This window comes from Cryptomeria japonica, chromosome 4 (assembly GCF_030272615.1).
Source record: "Cryptomeria japonica chromosome 4, Sugi_1.0, whole genome shotgun sequence".
Taxonomy (NCBI): Eukaryota; Viridiplantae; Streptophyta; class Pinopsida; order Cupressales; family Cupressaceae; genus Cryptomeria; species Cryptomeria japonica.
This window is the reverse complement of record NC_081408.1, coordinates 354539423-354560516: the sequence shown is the minus strand read 5'-3', so window position 1 is coordinate 354560516 and position 21094 is coordinate 354539423. Positions and strand designations below refer to the sequence as shown.

The 21094-nt window shown below is 35.4% G+C and overlaps 1 protein-coding gene across 2 annotated transcripts in view; it reads left to right on the top strand.

Moving 5' to 3' along the window:
* The window catches only part of LOC131063642 (peroxisomal ATPase PEX1), a 191048-nt gene that overhangs the window by 103998 nt on the left and 65956 nt on the right, over positions 1–21094 (top strand). For both annotated transcript variants that reach the window (XM_057997538.2, XM_057997537.2), the window contains exons 5-12: positions 2168–2665; positions 2904–3674; positions 3785–3876; positions 6467–6540; positions 6808–7030; positions 7206–7299; positions 7577–7731; positions 8694–8933. In XM_057997538.2, coding sequence (XP_057853521.2) covers positions 2168–2665; positions 2904–3674; positions 3785–3876; positions 6467–6540; positions 6808–7030; positions 7206–7299; positions 7577–7731; positions 8694–8933 — 2147 coding nt within the window. The remainder of the gene's footprint in view (positions 1–2167; positions 2666–2903; positions 3675–3784; positions 3877–6466; positions 6541–6807; positions 7031–7205; positions 7300–7576; positions 7732–8693; positions 8934–21094) is intronic.

Here is a 21094-nt window from a genome sequence, read left to right as displayed (position 1 = left end):
TTGATTGCTCAACCCCACAGCTCCAAAGATCACTTGCAATCAAACACCTATCACGATACAAGAGAAAAACAAATAGCTATGGAGGCCAAAAGATTATTGATCCAGAAAGATAAATCATATTGATTATCTAATGACTTAATGAATATACAATGGATCAATCCTTATAAAAGGAGATCAAAACCTAAAAGTAAAAACCCTAGGATGAGTAATTAATAATTAATAATAAATTAATTATTAATGTGCCTAAGTTTAGCTTAAGTGAAAATAAAATAAAAGGTGACTTAATTATTAAATCAATATGATTTAATTAATTAAGTAAATAACCTTATTACTCCAACATAACATATCAAATAAAAATGAATACGAGATTTTGCAGGAACAAATGGAAGTATATGTTTCTCTTTTCTTGTTGGTGTAAAATAAAGATAATTCTGTAGCTGGTAGCTCATGGAAAGATCCTTACAGTTAATCACTAGAAAGGGTTGAAAACATGGTTCACACATATTTTTAAATTGCAGAAACAAACTGGAAATTATCTGCCATTTGTTACTGTTCGAAGAATACGATAGTCTTAAAAGCTGTAGATGAGTCATATGATATGAAGTTTAAACTTAACATGCTATTGATAAAGATGGGCACCGATGTCACCAGTGGGTTTCAAAATTAAATTTTGTCTGGAAAGAACAAAGGCAAGATAAGAAAACAACTATGTTTGCTGTCTAAACCTGGAATCAAAATTGTAAACCTAAATTAATTGAAAGAATTGATCAACATAACACGCATCTGCCATCACCACAGGATCTAATGAAACAAATATAGTAGATGGATGCTTCTTTAAGTGGCCACAATATTTTTTTTTATTTGTAATATTGTTGAATATGTAGTGCAATAAGCATGGCTGGTGGTGGGGATAGGGAAAAATCATCTTTAGTTAAAGAGAATGACTATAATGTCAAGATTTCTGAAGCTATCGTACATATGCTAGTGCACATAACATGTTACTGAAAGGAGATGCTGGTAGCATCATCCCTAAGGTGAGTGGTTATCATGAAACAATTGTCTATAATGTGAAGGCCAAAATTGATCTCTGTGGTAAATAATATGATGTGTAAAAGTCTAATTTTAGAAAGTTCAGCAATACAGTCAACTGCTGATGGTTTAAGTTGTTGGGTCACTGTCCCTATGGTTGTTTGCAAGGCTAACTCTGTAATAGAGCCTTCTATCCCATTGTAATAACTATTGAAGAATTTTAATATATCATTTTTTTTTCTGTTATATCTGTGCTAGTCTTGTGTGGTTGATTTCACATGGTAAGAGGTAGCAGCCTTCAACCTTGCCAGATGTTGTGCTTTCCTAGACTTCTACTGCTCCAGTATCATCATATGTGAACACTTTTCTTTCTGTAAGCATAGTGGCAGCCTACCATTTCATAAATATCATCAATGATCCAGCTTCAAGCCATTTAACCATTGGCTTGTTGATATCTGGATGTATCAGTCGAGAAAAATAATCAATCATTAAAGTGGGGGACAGTGGGGAGATCTGAATCATATTTTTTCTTAAGTCATTAATAAGAACTATTATCATCTCCTTGGTTCAAGGAGACAGTGGTTAGCCTTCTTGATATTCTATTGGAGAAAATTATTACGGCCATGAAGTCAGACTTCAGGCATTGCCATAGGATATGTGAGTATACAGGCATCTCAAAGGTTTGATGTACATGCTTCTAGTCTGATTTGTTGATTTAAAACATAAGTCTCGGTTCCACCATGAAATTTTTGCCTTATTTTGGTCATCCACTTACACTATCATCTTTTGTTGTTACCTGGTATCCATTTTTTCACTATATTAGGTTCTTAACATTCTTGTAAAATAAAAAATGGTGGATGTGTAATTTTGAAAATTTTGTAAGCCAAACATGCAGGAATTAATTGCAAAAGTATTTGCGAGTGAGAAATTCTAAAGGAGCAAGGATGTTTTCTGTAGTGTAAATGCATCTATCATATTAGTGGGAAAGAATTGTCTTTTATTATCTCTGTTATCTTATTTTTAATATGCTTCATTATATGATTCTGTATGCGATCTTTATTTTAAGTTCTGCATGTGTTTCTTGCTATGCTCTTGTTTCAGCATAATTATAAATACTGACTTTGTGGTTACATGCTAGTGCGTTTGGTGCCAGGAATAGATGTTGTAGTGGACCTAAAGGAGCATATTAAGATTCCAAAGTCAAATTTAACAGAAAAAACAGCTAAAGCTGTAAATCAAGCTTCCAACACGAAAGCATCATTGCGAGTTCAAGAACTAGATAGAAGTCTAGTACAAAATTGTGAGCATCGAAATATTAGGTTTGGTGTTGTACCGACATCTATGGCATTTGTTTCCTCTATTACAGCAGAAAATTTTTCATTGGTCAATGGACAACCGGTCATTTTAACACCTATAGCTGTTGGTAGTAAAAGGCCCCAGAACAATGGAAGGCGTCATGGAAGAAAAGAGGAACAAAAGGATGATGAAGAAGAAGCAAATCATATTGCTATGGATGAGGGTAAAGACATCGTAAAACAAGTTATATGCCAACTTGTCCTTTTTGATACAGTAGCAAGAGGGCATGTTATGCTTGCCCGTTCACTTCGCCTCTATATTGGTGCATATCAACATACCAGTATGTCTGATAAATTCCTTAAATCTGTATACTTGAAGCTTTGATTGCCTACATTGAGAATGAAATATTCCTCATTTGACTAGCTTAATGAACAGGGGACCTTCTAGAATCTTGTATGAATTTCAGGGGTATGATGGTAACTTAATGTTTGGGATGGTTTTATATGTTTTCACTATCAATTATTTGTTTATGTTTTGTAAAAGAGGTGGTTTGGCTTAATCACAAATTGTCATTGCAGGGGTGGTTGTTAAAGGGTGCACGTGGCCAGTCACTAAGATTCCTGGGATTGTACTTTCACCTGTTTATTTTAAGCCATCTCAAATAGATAAATCAAACAAAGAAATTGATTCAGATACTCTGGATGATTTTATTGAAAGTGAAGACAAATACAATGAATTAGATGCAGTTTCTAAAGTGAAAGAGAAAAAATTTAATGAACATAAGGATATATTTTCTGCCACTGGTCCCATATGGTTTCCTGGAAAAGAGGAATTCGATGCTCCCAGTACTACTAAGAGTAAAAATTTCCTTTTACAGTCTTGGATTTCTAGTCAAATTAGTCTTCTGTCCAATTTTGTTACAGGGACGGATGTGGGCTTTTTGCTGATAGGAAGTGATACTGTATTGCATTTTGAACTGAATTCAGATTCTGAAAGATATGCTCAGAAAAACTGCCTTGCTGGGCAAAGTGCTGGAACTTGGCAAGTTGGCAGTGAAATTATGTTTCTTTTATCTGTTGATAGTAGCGAAAAGTTACAAAATGGTGAATTACAGGAGAGTAATCACATTAGGAAGAATTTGACAAAACTTAATCAGGTTTATAAATGTGAGCGGAGTATACTTTTAGATGAAAGTGAGGAGACTGGCTTGGGACCAATAATTGTAGAAGCAAAACTGGGTCCACCTCTTTATTTGAATAGTGAACCAGAGAAATACTTGCAGAAAAGCATCAGGCCATTACTTTCCTCATTGACCTGGATGGGGGCAGCTGCATCTGAAGCTCTTAAGCGTATCACATTCTGCTCTCTTAAATTCACTATCTTTTGTAGTGTGATTATGTTGATTTTGTCTTTTTAATATTTACAGGTGAAATCTTATTTGGTTTTGTCAATGGTGCAGGTCTTACATTGCTTTCATCTCCAATTTCTGACAGGATTTTCAGCAACCTTTGTCTTCCACTTCCTGGCAATGTGCTTATTTATGGACCACCTGTAAGCGATTAGAATTTGGAATGATGTCTTGATATTGTAGTTTTACTTTGAAGTCTGTTTTACCCATACAATTTTTTTGTACTGTAGTCCTTTTTGCATGATTTAGCAAATTTTCGTGTGAGTTTGATGTGCGAATTTATTAAATTTCATTATTCTTTTGTTGCGTTTGAGTGTCATATGGGAAGTCCATTAGTAATAGGAAGATAATGATTGTCTTGTTAAGTCAATGGACAAGTGTGAAGTTGAAATGTCAAAATCTAAAACAGAAAGTTGTCTAGAGGAGCAGAAAATTGTCTATCAAGGAATGGCAAAATAACTCATGGGACATGCTTTATGATGAGCCCCATAAATGTTTAGATTTGAACATACTTTTCCTATTGCTAGATACTTAAGTTGCCAGATTGGGTTTGGGGATCTGGTTTGCCGATTTGGCTAATTTTTTTTGGGGGGGGTTTGGGTTTGTTAGTACAAAAAACCTGTAAAAAATCATATATATATATTAAAAGATGTAAGAATATAAATATATTAAAAAATTAATATACTTATTATTTAGCAATGTTCCACGGAGTTTCCTAACTAGGGGACGGAGAAATGTGGGGAAGGATTTCAGGGACAGGGGACCAAGGGCCTAAATTTGGGGACGTCGAGGGGACAGTGGGGGATGGCAGCAGAGCAGTGGTGGGAGGGGCGGTGCTGATTTAAAAGTAGAGGTGAATGGAAATCTTCAAGGCAAAATCTGTAATATAACATCTCTGTAAGCGCCCCATGAAAGGCAAACTAGTTTTCACAAAGTTAAAGATTGCAATCAGTATGTAATGGCATGTGACATATAGCAAGTGACCCAGTGGCATCCCCGCTGGAGGTGGCAGAAGTGGTGATGCTGTTGGGGGGATGTTTCCCCAAGTTCCCAAGCCTCGGAAATGTCCCCTTACAAGAGACGTGGACTTGAGGGGCGGGTGGAGCGGGAGATGCGTCCCCGTGGAACATTGTTATTGAGGAATCTCTATATAAATTAAATTCATCTCTAACAGATATTAGAATATAAATAAATTAAAAAATTAATATACTTATTATTTAGGAATCTATATATAAATTTAATTCGTCTTTAAAAATAGTAGAATATGAATATATTAAAAATAATATAAATATTATAAATACTAAATATATTCAATTTAAAATATTTATTATTTAAGAATCTAAATAAATTTTTTAAAATATTAAATCTTTAGCTTACTAAAATTAGAACAATAATGATCTTGATAATATTTAAAAATTAATATGCTAAATTTTAGAAAACATATAAAAGAAAAATACAAACAAAAAGAAAACCTAAAACAAAAAAAATAAAGAAAAAAGATCAAAACAAGTGATGACCTCCCGTGATTGCATCCACACGACTGTGTACTCCGCTACAGGCAACACCATATGTTAACATTTTCTATCTAATTTTTCGACAACCCGATTCCCTTCTTGGCAGTTGTGGAGATTTTGTCAGACCTGCTGGTACACTGGACCTGTACCCAGATTCGGTGTGAATTGGACCCTGATTGGGCTTGGCAGCAGGTGAACCCAGTAACTTAGTTAAATATTTGTTTCTCTCTAGAAAACCCACTTAGTGAACTCATTTCTATCTATTCCATACAAATATGGTCCTAAATTGATTGTTTTCTTAATATTGGCTTGTTTTATGTGATTTGAAGGTTTTGGAGCTGCTGCACACTACACATATTCAGTTATGACGGTTTTTTCGATGTGTAAGCCAATGGCTTTGCTATGCAAGCCAATGCCTTGCCATAAAGCTAATAAAGCTTGTTGTGCAAGTGGATCCAATAGTTGCCAAGTTTCTCTCATAATTTTACAAAGTTTGATTTTGAGGATTGTAAGATACACAATTTACCAATTCATACATTTCTGGGTAATGAGAATATAAATTATGTGGGTCCAACATCATTTATTGTGAATCTGGGTGTTGACGAGGCCGTGTAGGTTATTCATGTCAGATAATAGCAACGAATAAGACCTTGTGTTAAAGGAAACAACATTTATTGAACAAAGATTTTTTTACATGGACTGAAAGTATGGTGAGAATGTGTAAGTGGAGATTTACAAAGGGCTGAAGGAAAGCATCATTTTAAGGGATCATCATTTGGAAACTGGTTGGCATTATTAGAGACTCTCTCCTTGAAGGAGGAAGGATAGTTTATGGATTTGGGACTTGGCCTCCCATGGAAACAGGTGAAGACAAACTTCAGCTGGGTCACAGATCAGAAAAGAAAACATAAGGGCTGATGAATGAAGAGATAACGTGGAAGGTTGAAAGAGGCTAAACATTATTGCAAGCCAGATTGTCATATCCAGTGTGTGACCTCTTTAGTTGTATCATGTTGATATTTAGAAATACCTTGACATTGTTTTGAATCTCTTAGTAGGTGTTTTTTGCAATCCTCAGGTCCAAGTGAATGATTCTAATGCTATAGTCATGTGTACTTCTATCTTGCAGGGCATGTCTTTACTCTGTAAAATATCATATGATCTTATGTGATCCATGTAATTGCCTTGCTTTTGCTAATGTAGAATTTTATTTTTCCAGGCTTCTGGTAAAACTCAACTAGCTTTGGCTCTTGCACGACAGCTGGAAGAGGATCCAAAGATACTTTCCCACGTGTACTTTTTTTCTTTTCTTATAATATTTGAGCCAATTTTGTGCATTGGCATGCAGAATTTACATAATTTTTACAGCAGTTTTCATCCTACTATTTCTGTGGGTTTTGTAATGGAAATGAAGTCACTTTTAAAATAAGCACATTTTTAGTACCCTGCTGTGATTATAATAATCTGGAAGACATCTAGGTCATATATTTTGTGCTTGGCATTTCTGTGGTTTAATTGCTCTATATTGAATCTTGATCAGTTGAGAACTTTTGGTTGCAGAGTCTTTGTGAAGTGCTCTGAGTTGGCTTCAGAGCAAGCTGAGGTAATTCGAGATGTTCTTTGGAGAGCTGTGTCTGAAGCATTGGATCACACACCATCAATTTTAGTATTGGATGACTTAGATAGTGCTATTTCCTCTTCTAGTGACTCTGAGGGTTCTGAACACTCTCGCAGTGCGACGGGTTTGGCAGAATTTTTCGCAGATTTGATTGATGCATGTCAGGTGCTGATGCTTAACAGTTCCCCCTACTTTAGAGCCAAGTTACTGCATGGAACAAGTTTCTTTGTATGGTGTTTATTATGCAGTATCATTTTGTGGCATTAAAGGTTCCTTTGATATTCTAAATTCCTAATTAGATTCTAGCTAAATTTATATTTGTGTTTTTGATCCTAAGCAGGATAGAGAACAGAGACCTTGTGGGGTCAACCTAATTGCCTTCTTGGCTGTTGTTCTCTCTCCAGGGGCTTTGCCTAGCTGTTTGTGCTCTTCAGGTTTGTTTTCTATATTCTTGATCTTTATGTCAGAATCTCAACCTTGTTAAAGATTAAGTACTTCTAAATTAATGTGACTAAATTGAAATAAGAATTCTGGTGTTTTGTTTTTAAATCTTCTTAGTTTTTATTTTGCAATCTCAACCTTGTTTAAGGTTTAAGTATTTCTAAATTAACATGACTAATTTGAAAGATTCATTTTAACCACAAACTGATCTCACCAGAAACTACTTATAGAGTTTCATAACTTCCTATACATGTTTCTTACCTTAAACAGGGAGGTTTGATTTCCATGTTCAAGTTCCAGCACCAGCTGTAGCAGATCGTGCTGCCATATTGAAACATGAAATATCCAGGCGGGGGTTGCAGTGCTATGAGCAAGTTACTTCTGAAACTGCATCAAAGTGTGATGGCTATGATACATCTGACCTGGTAATGTATGATCCGCACTCCTTAGGTTGGCATAATTGGAAAATCAAACATTGTTCTATTCTTGGTTTGTAGAAGAATATGAACAAATTTTTATTGAATTAGGATTTTCTGATATTACATACCATTATAGGTTGGGAAATTAAATAATAGCTTTTGCTGTGTCTTGGCTTTCTGTTACATGCCATACTAAATTGTTTTTAGCAGTTTTAATTCATTTTCCTTTTCAATCAGTTGATCTGTCAAATGGAATTAGGTTTTCCTGCAACAAATACTTTGAGAGGCAGTGTATCCTAATAACTTATTTGTGGCTTACTATTATAAACTATAACTAATCTCAATTTTATATTTTATTATAGCTCTACATTACCATAGATGTAATACTCTGGGCCATGCATTCTCCAAAGTATCATGCCTGCAACCTTCTCTACAGTACCGGGCCCACTGTTCATTTCTAGCTTGCCCTTGTTTTATATTATTTCAGCATGCTATATTGGACAAGTAATAAAACCTTTATTGTGGTCTGGTTCAAGTGCTTATTCAATGAGAGATAGGGTGATAGATAGAAAGCATATTGTTTGCAATATCATAATCAAGCCTTCTGGAGAAAAAGAAAAATCCCCTATAGAATATTGAGCAAAAACCTGAATTGTATGTTAAAATCACCTCCTAGGCATATAACTTGTTTGGTTTGTGGCTTTGTCTGGTCATTCTTGTTAGTTTTTGGTTATCTAAGAAATGAGAGATAGTGTGATAGACAGTATGCATATTGTTTGCAATATTGTAATCAAGTCTTTTGAAGAAAAAGCAAAATCCCCTATAGAAGATTGAGTGAAAACCTAAATCATATGTTAAAATCACCTCCTAGGCATAGAACTAGTTTGGCTTTTGGCATTGATAGTGGAGGGAAAAGCCATTGTTGTATGTGTTCTTATCTATTTATGGTACAATTGGTCTGGGTACAGGAAGTGTTGGTGGACAGGGCTATCCATGCTGCAGTTACACGATCAGTTTCGCCCCAGGGGTCGCAAGAGTTGGCTTCTGTAGAAAGTAAACCTGGGTTACTCATTGAAGACTTCTCAACGGCTCTTGAGAATTTTCTTCCAGCAGCTATGAGAGGCATTGCAAAATCTGGTAGCCAAGGTGGGCGCATGGGTTGGGAGGATGTTGGTGGCCTGTCTGAAACCCGTGCTTCAATTCAAGAGGTAAAATTTCTTCTCAATTACTTAATATAAATTAGTTTGAAATTGAATTTCTTCATGCCACTGCTAGACACAAGACATACATGCAAGGGATAGATCCAATGTTTTGCAATTGATTGATAGATATAGCATGCTTTAGTTTTTATCCACTTTGTTTACTTCTCCTTTTGATAAAACTAGTACTTCAATTAATTAACATATATTGCAGTAAAATTTATCTTTATTCACAAATGGGGCTATTATAGGAGTAGATCAAAGAGGATCAGCCAAGGATTAGATTCCTTGCCTTGACCATGCAAAGTTTATTTAAAAAGCCCAACAGTTGCCAAGCAGAACACAACCGTCTATCAACTGACTCCTATAACTACAACTACTTGATAGCTGAAAAACAATCAATAAATAGTTGGATACAACCATATTTATAAAACATAATAAAGGCATTGTATGCTGACTATACCATCCCATCCCCCCTTTCAAAGAAAAGCCGTCTTCTAGACGACAAAGAAAATAACTAAATAAGTAATCAAGTAATATTAGATAAGGTTTTCCAAAGTTGTGGTGGCATTGGAGACAAAACAGAACCTTTGTCTTGATGCTTGCCACAACTAGTGAACATTCTGTGATAAAAGATGGACAATGATTTGTAGAGATGGTTTTAGCTAGAAGAGGAAAATAGAATTGATGGAGGAAACTGTGATCTAAAATTGCTACACCCAATCAATCACAGAACCCAAACAATATTGTAAACATTTCACCAACCCAAAAAGTTGTTCCTCTGTTTTTGCCCATTATATAGCTCGAGGAAGAGCCAATTCAAATATAGTAGAAGATCCATTGATTACTTCATTAGGATCAGCTAGCAAGGGCCATGCAACTGAATCATTTGCAGTCTGAAAATCGTGTATGGAAGAAATTGAACAATTGAAATGGTGTTGGACAAATTGTATGATGACAATAGAAACTTCAAGTGGAAATCTTATGGCTACAAAAGTCAAATCAGACTACTTTATAATGGAAAGAAAGAGAATAATTTGGAATAGTACAACAACATGTGCAAGAGAATGAAGTTGTAAGATGGCAACAAGATAAGGAGGTTGTACAAAAGATTGCTGTACAATGAAAAACAATAGATTGCCATAAGACAAGCAACAACAGATGACCATATGGAAGGACGCCCAAGATACCTGACAAAAATGTATATTCATACAACAATGTTTGTAACAGGTCATATGATAGTAGGATTTCATTTAGTCATACGATGGAGTGTTCCTTAGCCTATTGTACAATGGAAATTGATTTTTTTAATTTTATTTCTTGTCTTTGGGAACCATACAACATATTTCTATTTGACTTCAATATTTTTCTTTGTTTGTCTGACATATTTTATGACACTTTTCTCTTTATTATTTTCTGCATGATTTGCTGGATTGTCCTTTTCTCTTTTCCTTAAGTTTCTTTTGAAGTTTGCTCTAATTTGACTTCAATGTTGTTGAGTCATGGTGAAAGACATAATGCAGGTTGGGTCCTCTTTAACATTTTATAGCATAATTAGTATTTGTAGACTCCAAATCAAATATTTTTTCAATATTATTGTTTGAGTTGTACCTTCATTAATTTGGTTAGTTGTGTTTGGTATGGTTGTTGGAGTGTACATGTCAATTAAATGCAAAGCTTTTGGCTTTTGAGAAAAAACTTTCTATTTTGAACCATGTTTTTGGTTTGACACAAATGAACTATTTAACAATTCAAGATTTTTTGGCCAAGTTTCCTTAAAATGAATTGGTTTTTAACTTTTTTCTTGTCATTGCAAAATTTTTGTGCCTCTTCTATAATATCTGTAGCATCAATAAAATTGCAATTTGATGGAAACTTCAGTCCTCGGTTTGCTAATGGAAGAGGCCACAAACTGAATTGTTTCATCTTTTTGAACATGACTGTAATTGCAAAATTTATCTCATGTTTAGTTCCATGGCACCCTTATCAAGCATTTTTGTTCATTCTTCTTCAGATTTTGAACCTAAGAAATCTGAGGAATCCAAGGAAGTTGCTTCCTCTCTTATTGCCTCGTTCTTCAAATCAATTATGTAGTTTCTGCCCTAGTTTTCAATGGAGAGGTGTTCCTTTTTTAAAATGGTTTAGTTTTCTACTAGCCAACCCCAACCCAACAACTTATCACGTGCTTTCTTTTGTAATGAAACGACCATAATATTTAATAAAAATGTTTGATTTCCAATAAGTAGTATTTGGGCCATTAAAAATCCATTAAAACTCCTAGCACAATGATTCCTTGTTGCTCTGTACTCTAGTTGGAATTTTGGGGGCTAGATGGTCGATTAGCTTGCTGAGACTTCTAAGTGTCTTCTGGAAGTACATTCAAATCAAACCCGCCATCAACAATTTATTAATATTATTGAGATTCCTCTCAAGGATCTCCATGTGCACCACCATTGGTTTCTTTGACATGTTAACTGCCAGTTACATGGGATTGATGACTCGGTCTCCTCACAATGATGGTTCAATTATGATGTCTTTCTTATAACCAAATTCTAAATGGGTTGTAGCATGCATTGGCTCTTTCTTTTTAGATGCAATATTAGTCAAAACGTTATGGATTTTTTGAATACTCTCTAATAAATCCACTACTTTATTTGGTATAGTAGTTTTGAGTACATGGCTTGCAAATTTTTTCAAGATTGCAATTGATTTTTTAACGATAGCATAGTCCATCTCGACTCTTGTGTCATGAAGTCTTTCTTTTTTTGTATGTGGGTTCGAGTACACAATCTTCTTTGTTTGGGCTTGAGTAACAACCAATACTTTATTATGTCATTTTACCTGAATAATCTTGATGTTGGGCTTTTGCTTTGGACATGTGGTGTCTTCATGGTCTCCAGGTCAACACCACTTGTATAGTAATTCTGTTTTGTTTTGGTTCTATAGTAGTCTCTTGCAAAATGTCCCCATTCATCACATTGTTGGCATTGTATAATGGGTTGACTTTTGGAGTCATACTCTATCTGACTACAACTCCCCCCTCTTTAATTTTGATAGCCACCCAAAGATGCATTCATGTTATTTTGTGGTTTACATGGAGTGCTTGGTGGAGTGGACTACTCTCCTTATGTCAAAACTAAGTTACCGGGTTCTTTCTTGCAGAATTGGGTTTTGGTCCTGGTTCGGCCCAGGTACTGGTCCAGTCCTGGTATGTCCTTTGGTTCGCCTAGGGTACTGCCCAGGTGAGGTGAACCCACTGAGAATCCAGGTGCCTGTGCAGTACCTTGGGCAAACCCAGGGACATACCAGGATCCCAGACACAAACCGAGACCAAAGTCTGCTCACATTCCAATCTGATCTGTATTAAGATAGTTATTCTTTTCTAAGTCATTAACGAAACTTTTAACATGATTACAAATTATAATCAATAATATGAGTATTTATTTCTGTTGTTTGAGTTCTTAGAAAATAGAAGAAAAACAAAGTATGAATCTATTAAAGTGCCAGTATTTATGACAGCAATTACAAAATATCAAATCAATTAATTGACAAAAGCTTCTGGCTCATGAAATCATCTGCATAGTTTACTTCTTATGAGAAATGTTACATCATTCAGATTATACATTGTTAAGAACCATAGTAAATTTCTCATGCTTAAATGTTTGATTTGTAAATTCATTTAGGCTTAGGATTGTTTTTTTAACATATGAATACTACCTCATAAAATTTGTTTGGACAATTAGTTCTGATGTGACCCTCATGATTGCAATAGGTACACTATATTTCTTTTGGCATTTTGCTCTATCAATCAAAGCAGATCTCTTTTTTATGTTTGTATTTTTCCTATTTCACCATCATTGCTTTTGTTGGAGCCATCGTCTTCATGTATTTGTTTTTTTAGATCATGAAAAGATATTTCCATATCCATTACTTGATTATAAACTTCAACATATGCTAATGGTGGTACAGCTTCCATTTTTTTTTTAATCAAAGAATAAACCCTTCAATGAACCATCTTTTCCTTAACCCATCTATAAGTTCTTTTTATAACTTTACAAGTAATTCTTTGAGCCTACAATTATAAGCCCTTAAATTTTTGTGCTTACCTTGTCTTGTGTTGTAAATTTCTGCTACGATTTTGTTATCATCTCGAAGCAATTTAAATTCTTCTTCAAATTCCTTTAATTCCTCCCATGTATTTTTAGAAGTTGATTCAATCTTTGTTTACCAATCAATAACTACATCTCATAGAGTGGCTGGAAAAGACTATAGCCAGTATGCTCTATTCATATTGCCTTGGCCATTTACTATCCAAATCATTTAGTACGTTTTTTAGTGCCCAATATGATCCTTTGATCCATTTCCTATAAACTTAGGCAGACTCTGTCTTTCTACACTCGGGCTTAATGGTGGAGTTAGCATGGTTTTGTTTTGATGCAAACCTAGTGCTTGGAAGTTGCTTGTCATTGAGTTTTGATTTGACTGTTTTGGTGCTCCTCTAGTACTCTTGTCCACATGGGACTCCTCTACTCTTCTTATGATTTAACACATCATCTCTTGACTCGTTTGGCTTTTCATACCATCATATTGCTGGGCTTTGCCTATACTTAAGTGTCTTGTGATCTATGAGACACAAGTCACTATCTGAAACAACAAGCTTTTCCATTCTTGCACATGTAAGCATATTCCTCTTTAGAGTGGATAAATCTATTTGTGGACTAGTTCCTCTCAGCAGTAGAGGAGCTAGAAACTTGTAAGAGAAGAAGAATGGCAAGTGTGTGCAACAATCTTAGTGTTCCACAAATTCATTTCTTACTAATCAGCTTGACATGTTTCAAATTATGCTTGCCAATCCTTGCCACAATCTTGTAAACTTAATCCACTTAACCTCGATTGGTGAAGCTTCCTTTGCAGTATAGATTTTCGTGAATGCCTTTATGAGGCCATTCCTTACTTTGTTGTTTTCAATAGGAAGAATACTACCAGATTTATCCACATACCTCTTTGGATTCAAAGCATATGTAGACATGTGAAGAGTGGTGTTTCATCTCTCTCACCTTTTGTTAATGATGAGATGCATATACTCATTTTAAAATGGTGCCCTTTATTTGGCCAAGCATTTTGTCAATGCACTCATATAGCTTCCCAAGGTAAGGACTATTAGAATCCCTGAATTTAATGACAGTGAAATTATGCTATATATAGGTATTACTAACACTCATCTCCTTCATTGTTTTCCCCTATTGTATCTTTCACTCTTTCCACCTACTCTATTGTTGTGTCATAATCATAAGTTGCAATGGCTCTTGCAACTCAAACATCCTCTATAATAGAATGAAATAGAAGTAAATCAAGGCTCAATTGATTTGAGGAATTCCTTCCTTGTAAGGGGCCAAAACAATGCCATGAAGTTTGGTTGTTGCAAATGAACATTTTCACCTCCCTCACATCCACCACCACCTATATGATCATCTCTAATGTTTTTGAGAGAATTATTCATAGCATGCACAAAAGGGATCCAATAGATGTGCTTGTACATGGATTGAATCAATCTTCTTGTTGCTATGTAAACATATGTTGCAACTGTAATCGCATATGCTACATTTTGAAAATGAACTCCTCAATTGTCTCTCCCAAAGTATAATTAGAACAGAACTTCCTTATGATTTTTTGAGCAATTTATCGTAGCTACGAAGCTATGTCCATCAATGCATGAAACTATAATGTTGATGAGTGGGCTGTGTCTAATGTTTGCATGTCAATCCATGATTATGTTGTAGCCATCTGTTATCCATTTGGCCTTCCTCTTCTCCATCAATAGGTTATCCTTGGATTAGCTTTTTTCCAAGAGAATGGTCTTCATTCTAGACTCATTAGGACCCATGTAACAACTACCAACTTTTCCTACCTTGTCCACTAGCTTCTTTTAGTAAGGAGTTTGAGCGCCTTCCTCTTCTCCATCAATAGGTTATCCTTGGATTAGCCCTTTTCCAAGAGAATGGTCTTCATTCTAGACTCATTAGGACCCATGTAACAACTACCAACTTTTCCTACCTTGTCCACTAGCTTCTTTTAGTAAGGAGTTTGAGCAACATGAGAAGGAATACCATTACCAAGATAAAAATTGGCAATGACCTTGTTTACATCCTCGTTTGACTTTACATTGAACATATTTGTAATTGGGTATGATGATGATGAGCTTATGACCTTTTGTTTCCTCTTGATCCACTACACTCACCTCGAATGTTGGAATTGCAGGTGACCTTCCCAAACCTTATGGTGTACAAGAAGCTCTTGGTGTAATGATACCCTTGAAAGAATCTGATCATCTTAACTTCTCTCTCAAGGTTGACTAGGATGAGAATCTTGCTGATGAAATCATGAAGGTCACCATCCAAAACCTGATGTTGTGGTCTACTCCAGTGATCTGGATCCTCCTAGATTAGTCACCCCTCAAAGAAAAATGTTTGCCATTACAAGTAGGTGCAAAAAAAAAGTGAGAATAGATTATCAACGTATCCTTCTTTGAACCATTTTTTATGGGAATGACCTTGAAGAACAATGGTCATCATTTTAGGTGGGTGAGGCAAAATATGTGGAAACACATTGACTACTTGTGCTTTTGTGAACCATTTTTTTTGGGAAGGAACTTTATCTGCTTTGATGATTTCAAAGAGGGATTTTTTTTTGTATTTTCTATTTGACATTAGTGTTCATGATTTGATCTCATTCTTTTGGAATGTTGCATTATGGTTTGATTTATCTCTGTTGAAGTGTCTCTACAACATCAAAAGAATTAAATAGAGGTGGAAAGTATGGGTGCAAGAGTTCGGCATTGAAGACTAGATGCAACCTAAGGTAAAAAAGAAGATTAAGTTCAAACGTGTATCTCCTACTTGCTTGGTGATGATGTAGGGTCTGTATCAAAGGGGATTAAGCTTGCAATAAGGTCCAATTACTGTTCCTTTTTGTAGGTATAGCTAGACTTGATCACCAACCTGAAAGGTATGGTGTGAGATGCTTGTCACAATGCTACTTGTACTTTGCATTAGCCTATTGTAGAATTTCTTGCCGTTGTTGAATGTGCTGGCCAAATTGAACAACTTGTAAACTTCCATTTGGGGTAAAAGAGTTATTGTTGTTGATGGATGAATAGGATAAGCTACATCAATGGGTGCCAATGGTTAGAAGCCCAAGCAAACGTAAAAAGGGTTGTGTAATTTAGAGTTGTGCAAAGCTGTATTGTAATTATGCTGCGCGAAATGCAGACTTCATCCCAATTGCAACACTAATTCAAATTGTACACTCTAAGAAGATGCACTATCATCTTGTTTAGCACTTTTGTTTGCTCATTAGTTTGAAGATGGAATGTAGTGGATTTGCTTAACTTTGTGTCTAACATGGACCAATGTGTTTTTCAGAAATTGTTGAAGAACCTAATATCTCTATCTAAAAGGATAATTTTGGGGATTCCAAAATAAATCGAGACATGTTGAAAATATCGCTAAGTTGTTTTCAGAGCTATGATGATTTTTTTTTTCAAGGAATCGGAATTGCTATCTTTGAGAGTCTATCAACTACCATAAAAGCACAATCATTACCATGCTTAGTATTCAGGTAGCTTGAGAGGAAGTTCATGGAGATAGATTCACATAGTCTCTTGGGAATTGCCAAAGGTTCCTTAAAATCTTGCTTCTTGTTAACTAGCTTGGGAATTACACATGGTACAAGACATGGTTTTTCCAATCCCAAATGTTTTGCGATCTTGCTAAATTGAACTTTCTTAATCAACTTTGTCTCTTTGTTTTATGTCTGTCAGATGCTTTCTATTGTGCTATTGTCGAGATGAACTTTACTTTCACACCACCTTTGGTAACTTGGTTCAATAACCAGGTCATATGAGAGAAGACCAGTACAAAACTCTTAGAAGTTTGCCAAACCCAAGAAAGTGTGAAGCTGTTTGAGGTTGTATGATTGTAGCCAATCTTGGATAATTTGAATCTTCGCCAGGTCCACATGTACTTGCATGTCTACAATGGATCCCAATTATGATATTTCTTGCTTTGCAAATAAAAATTTCTCCATGTTTTCATACAACATATGTTTTTGCAAATTGACAAACACTTGCTCAATATGGCGCATATGTTTTTGCAAATTGACAAACACTTGCTCAATATGGCGCATATGTTTACCCCAAGTTTTGTTGAAGATCAAGATGTTATCAAGGTTGACTACAACAAATAAGGTAGCGAATGGCCTCAGAATACCATTTGTCATTTGTGTGAATGTGGTTGGAGCATTGGTTAAGCTGAAGGGCATGACAAACCACTTGAACAAACCTTCTCTTTTCTTGATTGATTTAACTTTGCACTACAATGCTGGTCTAGCAAGTCCTCAATCCTTTGAAGAGAGTAGTGGTTCTTCACCGTGATCTTGTTGAGAGTTTTGTAGTCAATGCACAACCTTCATTTGCCATCTTTCTTTTGTACAAGCACAATTGGGCTGCCACAAGGTGATTAAATAGGCTTAATATGTCCTTTATACATGAGTTCATAAATATATTGCTTGTTCTCATTTTCTAGAAATGATCAAAATCTGCATTAGCCAGTAAGATTCAATGAGCATTCAATTTATAGACTTGAGTCCACATTAAATGCTCTCCACATTCCTATGAAAAATGAGGATGATAGCTGGTGTGGGAAGGAAATGTCTCTGGGGTAGTTTTGGTTAAGGCAGCTGAAGTAAGGCTTTAAAAGTCATTGTGCATAGGAGACAGAAATGGCTAGGAAAATAAATGAATTAAGCATGACCTTCCAAAAGAAAACAAGCTGCAATGGACAGGAGCAAAAGTGTGTCTATTAGCTCAAGAAATATTGGGCAAACTTTGTTTCTGCAGCCCCTCTAGATGCAAAATATTTCAATGAGAGGAGGAATAATTGACAATGCATTCTTGTATTTCAAGTTTGACTGGAAAATTGGGGTTGTTTTCGTTTGATCAATTCAATATAGGATGGGTGTATTAGAATATAGTTCTAGATGTTAATGCATGATAGCTTCGGAAGATAAATGATTGAATGAGAGATAAATGAAGTTTCTCATTCAATCATTTATCCTATTGATAACTATTAGGAAAAACTTCAAGCTATTTCATTTGATGATCATTCTTCATTTGTATATGTTCAATCTACTTAGTTCGATCCATGTTCAAACTATCATAGCATAGTATACCGAATAATATCGATTTGCATTATAACTGTGATCACTGATTATTATCGGGCTAACCAAGTTTCCCGATTTATATCGGTTGATTTATTGACAGTAAAACTAATCATGGTTATCGGGATTAACCGATTGCTTTCGGGTGACAAAGCATACACCACTTGGTATCACTTGAGTGATCACCAATTAGTATTGGTTAACAAGTCATGGAGACACCGATTGGTGTTAAATAACAAGTTACGTAGACACCGATTGGTGTCAAATGATAAGTTACGTAGACCCCGATTTGTATCGGGTTGTTGATTAATGTAAACACCAATTGGTAATTATAAGTCAAAGGGTGCGATCAAGTAATGTCTTGATCGGTCATGTCTAAAAGACATGACCGGTCAAGGCATTGCTTGATCCTCCCCTCTTGCATATATATATCAATCGATATTTGTGAGAAGAACATCGAAATCAATACATGCTTCTCTCACCTGCCATACAAAAGAAGATAATCAAATTTATCATATAAATATATATTACATAGATCAAGGAAATATAAACTAGAATATATCTTGCATATTGGATTGAGAATTGAACATCATTATTTACATGGTATCAGAGCTAGGTTAAATTGAACCTGAGGCTGTTCAATTTTGTGGAAAATTCAAAACAAGCATATATTCAACATCACAATTCTTCTAATGGCTAGCGCTATTAGATTTGAAGATAGAATCGGAGGAGGTGATGACTTCTGAGCATGGAACTTCAGAATTCAAATGATTCTAAAAGAAAATAAAGTCGAATCATTTGTAAAAACTGAAACTGCAGAACCTGAGACTGAACCTGACAAAACAACTTGGAGAGAGGGAAATGAAAAGGCCATCAAAATCATAGTTGATGGGGTGACAAATAATATTATGCCCATCATAAGGAAACATGAAACAACCTACAACATGTTCAAAGCACTTGAAGATGCATTTGAGATATCTAATGCCAGTAGAACCTTGGCTTTAAAGAGAGAAATAAATCACATAGCCATGATCAAAGGAGAATCAGTCAATGCCTACTTCATGCGAATATCAGCCCTAAGGGATGAACTGGCAACTCTTGGATATGAGATCTAAAGCAAAGAATTAACACTCATTGCTCTAGATGGGTTGCCTAGCATATGGGAAACATTCATCCAAGGCATCAGTGCAAGGGATGAATTTCCAAAATTCGATAGACTAAAGGCTGACTGTCTCCAAGAGGAATCAATGCAAAATAAGAAAGGGATCAAGCAAAAGAATATAGATGAAGATCTCCAAGTTCTAAATACAAACTCAAACATGAAAAGCAAGCAAAAACAATTTAGAAAGAGAAAAGGTCGTCACGGCAAGAACACTTTCAAGAAGGACCTTTCATAGATTCAATGTTACAGATGTGACAAATTTGGGCACTATGTTGCCAAATGTCCAGAAAGAGCCAAACAACAAGCCACATTTGCCAAAATAGGAAAATCTAGAAGGGAAGAGGACCCTGAGAAGTATGTACTCTAATCAGCGCTGGAGGACAATGGATACAGAGTGACCTTCATGGACAACAGAGTGTTGGCTTGGCCAAAGAATTCATCCATCAAGAAAGCTAAAACTATTGGTCAAAGACAAGGCTACTTGTATGAGCTATGCACAGAGCCCAACTTAGTCCTAATCCATGAAACTACAGATTCTAATGAAGTCTGGCATAGAAGACTAGGCCACCTGAATTTTGGAGCTTTATCATCAATAAGAGACCTTGTCACAGGCCTACCTAAGTTACAACAATATCATTTAGGGGCATGCAAAGGATGTGCCCTAGGTAAATATACTAAGGGTGCTTTTCAAAATAGTACTAGGAAAACAAGTAAAATTTTAGAGTTAGTTCATCTTGATGTATGTGGACCCATGTTCGTACCTTCTTTGGGGGGATTTTATTATGTAATATTTGTTGATGACTGCTCTAGGAAAACTTGGATCTACTTTCTGAAATGTAAAGAATCAGAAGAGATCCTCAGTAGGTTTAAAGAATTCAAATTACTAATAGAGAACTACTCAGGAAATAAAATTAAAGCCCTAAGAACTGATAATGGGGGGGCATACACATCATAATTATTTAAAGATTTTTGTAAGAATTCAGGGATTAAGAGGGAGTTAACAATACCTTATAATCCTCAACAAAATGGGGTAGCTGAAAGGAAAAATAGGACAATCGTTGAAGCTGCCAAAGCTATGATTCTTGATCAGAATCTAAATGTCAATCTTTGGGCAGAAGCAACTATCACTGCTGTTTATATACAAAACAGATGTCCTTACTCCCATCTTGAAGATAAGACCCCTGAGGAAGTCTTTACTAAATCAAAACTAGATATCAGCCACCTTAGGATATTTGGATGCCCTGTCTAAATTCATGTACCTAGGGAGAAAAGATTAAAATTAGAGCCTTTTGGAAAAAGAGGAATCTTTGTAGGATATAGTGAAACCTCCAAGGCCTACAGGATCTATATACCTGTTGTCCTCTTTTTTGTTTTCAAAAATGAAGGACCATTACATGAAATTTTTGTGAAAAAATGAAAAAATTTACTCTATGGCACGCTTCTCGAGGCAGAATTTCGACTAATCCTTGGACTGACTTAATCCTCAGTCCATCCTCGAACTACGTTTCGAATTTCGTCAAATTCTGGGTTCGTTTGCTATGTCTTTCCTTCAGTCGGGTTTTAAAACCCCAACTGCAGGTGGAGAATTTTCTTCAAACTGCAAGTTTTAATGATATTCATTGTTTTGGTCTTTGTAGGGGAATTTTTGACCAATTACATGTGCACTTTTATTTCAAATATGTTACTTGTAATTTATTTTAAATTTCCCCTTTGTTGTTTTTATCTTTTTATTGTGTTGGTTGAAAATTTTGTACATTTGGGGAAATATACAAAATTGTGGTTTCAACTACAG